General features: G+C 37.1%; 1 protein-coding gene and 1 long non-coding RNA gene across 2 annotated transcripts in view; one reads left to right on the plus strand and one right to left on the minus strand.

The window, feature by feature from the left end:
* Positions 1–2,818: 2,818 nt before the first annotated feature.
* Positions 2,819–5,457, minus strand: POU3F1 (POU class 3 homeobox 1). The gene has a single exon (XM_077481823.1). The coding sequence runs from the start codon at positions 5,401–5,403 to the stop codon at positions 4,279–4,281; it is 1,125 nt and encodes a 374-aa protein (XP_077337949.1). The 5' UTR covers positions 5,404–5,457; the 3' UTR covers positions 2,819–4,278.
* Positions 5,458–5,756: 299 nt separating this feature from the next.
* Positions 5,757–6,737, plus strand: part of LOC143982807 (uncharacterized) — a 43,817-nt gene continuing 42,836 nt past the window's right edge. The window contains exon 1 of the long non-coding RNA XR_013274516.1: positions 5,757–6,051. This is a non-coding gene — a long non-coding RNA (uncharacterized LOC143982807). The remainder of the gene's footprint in view (positions 6,052–6,737) is intronic.

Genomic DNA, 6,737 nt, shown 5'->3' on the forward strand with positions numbered 1-6,737 from the left:
TCCAGTACATCAATATAAAAAATATATATATAAGTGCACATTAAATCACATATACATATATTATGCTGTGTGGGTTATATAGTTATAGAGATTTCATAATAATATATCTGTCAGCACTAAGGCTATATTAGCTGTATGAATAAAAAAAAATTCTGAGGATTGTTCTTGGAAAGTACATCTATGCACATTGCACTTCAATATAGACATGAAAATGTAAATAAACAAGATACTTGGTATCTATCGCATTGTGTACTTGATATTTTTTGCAATGTTAGCTACAGTGCTAATATCAATAAGGTGCATTTCGTAAAATGTTTTACAGGTAACGTGCATGGAAAATAATTTTTATAAAGTGTCAAATTAGGGTTCCATGATATATATTATAATGTTATGGTGTATTAGTTCAAATTCTACAGAATTTCAAACATCCATACTACAGAAAGCAGTATGTCAGTGCTATTATTTCCTACTAAATAACTTATAAGTAAATGTAAAAAAATTGGTCCCAAAAGTAAGCATGACTTGTCCATATTTTAGATAGATAGATAGATAGATAGATAGATAGATAGATAGATAGATAGATAGACAGATAGGAAATTGATAGAACAAATAGATAGATAGATAGATAGATAGATAGATAGATAGATAGATAGATAGATAGATAGATAGATAGATAGATAGATAGATAGATAGATAGACAGATAGGAAATTGATAGAACAAATAGATAGATAGATAGATAGATAGATAGATAGATAGATAGATAGATAGATAGATAGATAGATAGATAGATAGATAGATAGATCATTGTGTGAGAAATTACTTAAAGGCATATGTAAGCATATGTAAGCATATAAAACTATGCCGCTTTATGTCTTAGTGAATATTATTATTATACAGTGCACCTTTGAAACAGAAGACTATATATATAGATGTGTGTGTGTACATATATATATATATATATATATATATATATATATATCTTTATATTTATTCTTTTTTACACAGTCTTCTGTTTCAAAGGTGCACTGTATAATAATAATAGTAATAATAACAACAATATCTTTATATTTATATATATTCTTTGTTACACAGCCTTCTGTTTAAAAAGTACACTGTATAATAATAATAAAGATAATAATATTAATAATAAAAACAACAGGGAAACAGGGAAACTGGCAACAACTGCAACAATGCCTGCCCTTTATCCAGAAGTGTGTTTTATTTTCATAGTAACTCCCTTAAACCTGTAACCACCTGTACAGTCACAAGCTTTTAGTGCTTATGGCTGTACAGGTGTAGGTGGAAGGAAGCCTTCTTCCTATACATGTGCACAAAAATGCTACAATGCAATGTGCGTGGCCAAATTCACTGGCATAGAAGCAACAATGACCATTTTTTTTTTTTTTTAAGCAACTGGAACCCTGATTGTGCACCTCCTAAAGGATACATGATTTCAAAACTGTAGGGTCAAGAGAAGGCAAACAAAAATAAAAAGAAATAAACATTTGTGCAGAAAGCAACATTACATAGGAAGTTACTCATTTAGCATAGGTGATGAAAGCGAAAGCCATATAATAAGCAGCATTCACACAAATACCAAAAATATATGGGACCTAGAAGACACCAAGCTATTTTTGTTGAAGGCAGAACAAAAGAAAAGGGCTAGGTAAGGTCAGTAGATTTTGCATAACATTAAAAAATGTATATATATATATATATATATATATATATATATATATATATATATATATATACATATATATATATATATATATATATATATATGTATATGTATTTTCAGCAGCATATGACTTGGTATTTCAACACAACAACAAAAAACTAAGAAAGATGTAAGAGAAATCTGGAACTTCATCAGAAGATTCAGAAGATTCTTCGCCATAAGATCATAATTATAAAATATTGTAAGTCTGATTTCTAATCCTAGGGATAATGTATATGCTATAGAGCTTGCAATTCCAGTAAGAGGAACACAAGATGCTTCTTTATATGGCAAAGCTTGATAGGTAGGCTACTGGAAAACTTTTCTCAGTACTTCAAAGTTACAGTATTACACCTGCTTTAAAAAAAAAAAACACCACCATATGATTAAAACATTGTAGTCCAGTTGGAAAACAAAGTTACAATAAATGAATTCTCAACCTGATCCAAGACAAAATCTAAAACCATATAAAACATATCCCTATATATATGCCTCTGGTTTAAATAATCATGCCTAGGGCTTATGGCTTAAAGAAGCATTCCAGGTCAGAAAAAAAGTAAAATAAGATAAGGAGAATTTAGATAATTTCACTGTTTTCACCTTAATGAAACTATCTCTCTCTCTATAATATATATATATATATATATATATATATATATATATATATATATATATATATATAAAGGTATATATATATAAAGGTTTGTGGCTTTATTTTAAATATGTTGAAACAAACGTATTAGTATGCCCAAGTATACACAATTTCAAAATATACAACATAAACTAAATATATTACCAGCCGATACTAATATCCACCATATGTTATTTATATATTTAAGTTACTGAGTTTGTGGGAATGTTACATATTATCAAAATCACGAAAAACTGACTTCTGATATGTTATCATCAAGCTATTGTGGATTGTTGGCACCATAATTTATGCTGAGGCAGCAAAGCAGACTTTTACAATACATAGGCATTTATTTGAAATATCATTAAGACATTCTTGTTTTGAGTTTAAATTCAAATATCAACACTCTAGTTGTTTCCATATATAATATTTACATAGTTATATAAAAAAGACACAAGGCTTTCATAAAGGGATTTCTTTTTTATGTAAGTAATACAATATTACTTTAACATAAATATAAAAAGTAAATTGCAAATCTACATTTGTAAAAGTTACAAACAGAATTCACCAAACCGAAAAAAAAAAATATATATTGCAAAGTATATTACACAGCCAAAAAAAAAAAAAAATGTGAAAATAAATAGAAAGGGCAAGTTTATCTGGAAATAATATTAAAATATTCTCTTAAAATTAGTAATTGTACAAAAGTGTGTAGAATGAAAACAGAACGAAAAAAAAAAATAATACACAAATTTCAAAAACATACATTTGTATACATATAACACATATTTACAATGTTAAGTCAATGTTAAGTAAAAAAAACATTTCTCCTCTTTTTTTAATTTATTTGCTTTATAATGGAATATGTAAGTATCCTTTGATCTTTGTTTTTTTTTAATTATTCCCCTTTTGTAGAGTATACACCATATACTTCTTTTTTTTTTTTAGCATTTATAGAGCTAGGCAATTGTCTGAGGTTTTGTAATCCTTTAGTAGAGTATACACCTTATACTTCTTTTTATTTATTTATTTATTTATTTATGTTAGCTTTTATAGAGCTAGGCAATTGTCTGAGGTTGTGTAATCTATTAAAGCATATTGATACAGTAAATGTATCTTTAATGGCATTATGAGAAAGACTTAATATTAAACAGCGAACTGGCATTCTGACTTTAAAAGTCATAGTATAACTATGCCAATTAATAAGGATCCTAAATAATGTATGAATCTCCTTAATTAATACATAGCAGCATCACTTTGCTGCCTGTCCCATGATGTACTTTTTTGGTTTAAATAGGGTATTTGCCAATGACTTTAAAAACATACACATAATACCAAAAATAACAAATAAAAAAACAGAATTAAATAAAACTTTGGATATTTAATTTAATTATTATTATTATTTTTTTTTAAAGAAACTTTGTGGATCTGAATAAATAAGTGTTACTTTATTTTTTGTTTTAAAAACAACAGGGGTTTATAGCATCCACTTCCATGCCAGAGATAGTTCCCTTGTACTGCACTTCAGGAGCTAAATAGTCTAATTAATAAATAACACACATTTCCATTCAAAGCTGCCAACAAATTTGTGAGAATGAGAATTTACATTAATAATAAAAATATTCACAGTTCTTAGAATCTGCCTCTATCCCACAATATTCTGAATCAATAAATTACTTCCCTCCCCTTCTCCTTTTTTTTTTACCTTCAAGAAGAAATAAGATTATTAGATGAGCTGAGGTGTACCAAAAAAAAAAAAAAAAAAAGGTTTAGGAAAAGGGATTTTTATGGTGGTGTCTTAATTTATTCTTCTGGCCAAAGGTACTCCAGTCTCTTTCTAGGGGTCCCGTTAGGATTTTTTTTTCTTTTGTAAAATCCAAAAGTACTTACTTCATCCCCCACATCCTCTCTTTATCTATGTTCTAGTCATTGTACAGAGGTCTGCAGCGTGTGATGGAGTGGAGGGGTCTCTGCTTGTGAATACACATCCTCCATGGGGGGGTGAGGGACCCCCGCTGGGGTCATCCTTTTCTCTTTCTGCCTTCTGTTGCAAAACCAAACTCTCACCACCTCCTTCTCCAACTGGAGACTGTCTGCCAAGCTGGTGATCTCATGGGCTGAGGGTTTAGGACACTTTAGGAAATGGTTCTCCAGGGCTCCCTTCACCCCAACTTCTATGGAGGTCCTCTTCTTCCTTTTCCTTCCCTGGGCTGCGATCTTGTCTAGGTTGGTGGGGCTCCCAGTGGTGGAATCGGTCTCCTCCAGCCATTTGTTCAACAGGGGCTTGAGTTTGCACATGTTCTTGAAACTCAGCTGCAAGGCTTCAAACCTGCAGATGGTGGTCTGGGAGAAAACGTTGCCGTACAAGGTGCCCAGGGCCAAGCCAACGTCTGCTTGGGTGAAGCCCAGCTTGATCCTTCTCTGTTTGAACTGCTTGGCAAACTGTTCCAGGTCGTCGGAGCTGGGGGCGTCTTCGTCGGAGTGGTCCTGATGGTGGTTGAGATGCTGGGGGGGTGACTCGACGTGGGTGTCGAGGACCCCCGGCTCGTCGTGCAAGGGGTCCCTCATGCTGTGGTGTAAAGTAGAAGCCTGGGGCCCCAGCATGCCGTTGAGGTTCGTGTAGGAGGACTGCGAGTAGAGGAGAGGCTGGTGGCTGTTGGAGCTGGGGGACATCGGAGACAGGTGGTGGCCCCCGCCTTGCGCCCAGGCGTGAGTGCTGGGAGTCTGTTGGTGGACCAGGTGCGACCTGTGGTGGTGGAAAGTCGTGCTGAGGTCCTCTCTGTTGGTTTGCACCCCACCTTTGTGCTCGGCTTGCCCGGTCAGGTGAGAGCCGCTCCCCCAGTCGCTGGTGGGATTGGGCAACCACTGGTGGTGAGTGAGGCTCATGGGGTGGCCGGCGTTCGAGGCTAAGCCTTGAAGGTACTCTTGGTGCATCATCTTCTGCACCTCTCTGTAGGTGGTCCCCTGGTGCATCCTATCGGAGTCCGGATGCATCAGAGGGTTGGAAGGCAATGTGTTATTCCTGGGCAGGTACTGAGCAGTTGCAGCCATGGCTCCTACTCCTTAACTGGCTGCAACTTCCTCGCTTTCTGGGCTTTAGAACCGAGCTCCAGCCCTGTGCAAGAGAAGCTCGTGCGACGGGCACCGCCCACCGCCTCAGCCATTGGCTCCCGCCCCCTCTGATTGACACCCTCTCTAACTTGCAATTGGCTTCTAGCCTCTCCACCATTGGCTCCCCGCGACATATTGACTCGGCTCCGCGCTCCGCCATTGGACGAGCCCTTTCATTCATGCTGTTTTGCGAACAACCACGTGGGGGAGTAAGGAGTGTATTTTTGTTGCAGTTTACATAGAAATCTTGTAAATAGTACATTGCCATTTTTACATTGGACTGCATGCCTGGGAGATGGGCAGGTTTGGCTGGAATTATGCATTATTAATTCCTCTTATTATGATACTTGATCAGCGCTAATTGAGAGTATTCAATGAGAAAAAAAAGGGAAGAAGAAGGGAAAGGGGGGGTGTCCTGGCACGACGATAATTACGTATGATCTCATCTGGGGTTTTACAAGATTAAAGGGGGGGTCAGGATTAGATGATCTGCAGCCAGCATGTACACGTTCCAATGAACATTAAACCAATAACGAGGGATCAATCCGTACGATGTACTATACAGGCTCAGGACAAGGCGGTCACCTGGTAGGTACGGCCGATCTGCTTTATTTTTCCTTTACAAGTCTGCAGTCCTAACTACAACTTTCACTAACGCTGTCATTCTCATCACACGATCGCATCGTCCATCCCCACGCACACCATCACATCCTGTAAAGCCTGCGATCATCCCATTCATCATCATTCTATAGCCGGTGTCACCCCAGATCGCGGTCAACAATGGGACCTGGGATGGGTCATCATCCTACCACCGGTGTCACCCCAGATCGCTGTCAGTAATGGGACCTGGGATGGGTCATCATCCTACAACCAGGGTTACCCCAGATCCTAGATCGTTGTCAGCAATGGGATCATCCTGGAGCTGCTGTCACCCCAGATCAGTGTCAGCAAAGTGATCTGGTCCAGCATCCTGCACCCAGATCCCAGATCATTGTCAGGCATGGGATGTGGAGCATCATCCTGCACCCGATGTCACCCCAGATCCCATATAATTGTCAACAATGGGATGTGGATCATCATTCTGCACCCAGATCGCAGATTAGTGTCAGCAAAGTGATCTGGTCCAACATCCTGCACCCAGATCCCAGATCATTATCAGGCATGGGGTGTGGAGCATCATCTTGCACCTAGTGTCACCCCAGATCGCAGAACATTGTCAGCGATGGGATGTGGAGCATCATCCTGCGTCCAAATCCCAGATTATTGTCATCTCT

Source organism: Lithobates pipiens, unplaced genomic scaffold (genome assembly GCF_037356315.1).
Source record: "Lithobates pipiens isolate NorthernLeopardFrog02 unplaced genomic scaffold, aLitPip1_a1.2 Scaffold_16, whole genome shotgun sequence".
Classification (NCBI taxonomy): Eukaryota; Metazoa; Chordata; class Amphibia; order Anura; family Ranidae; genus Lithobates; species Lithobates pipiens.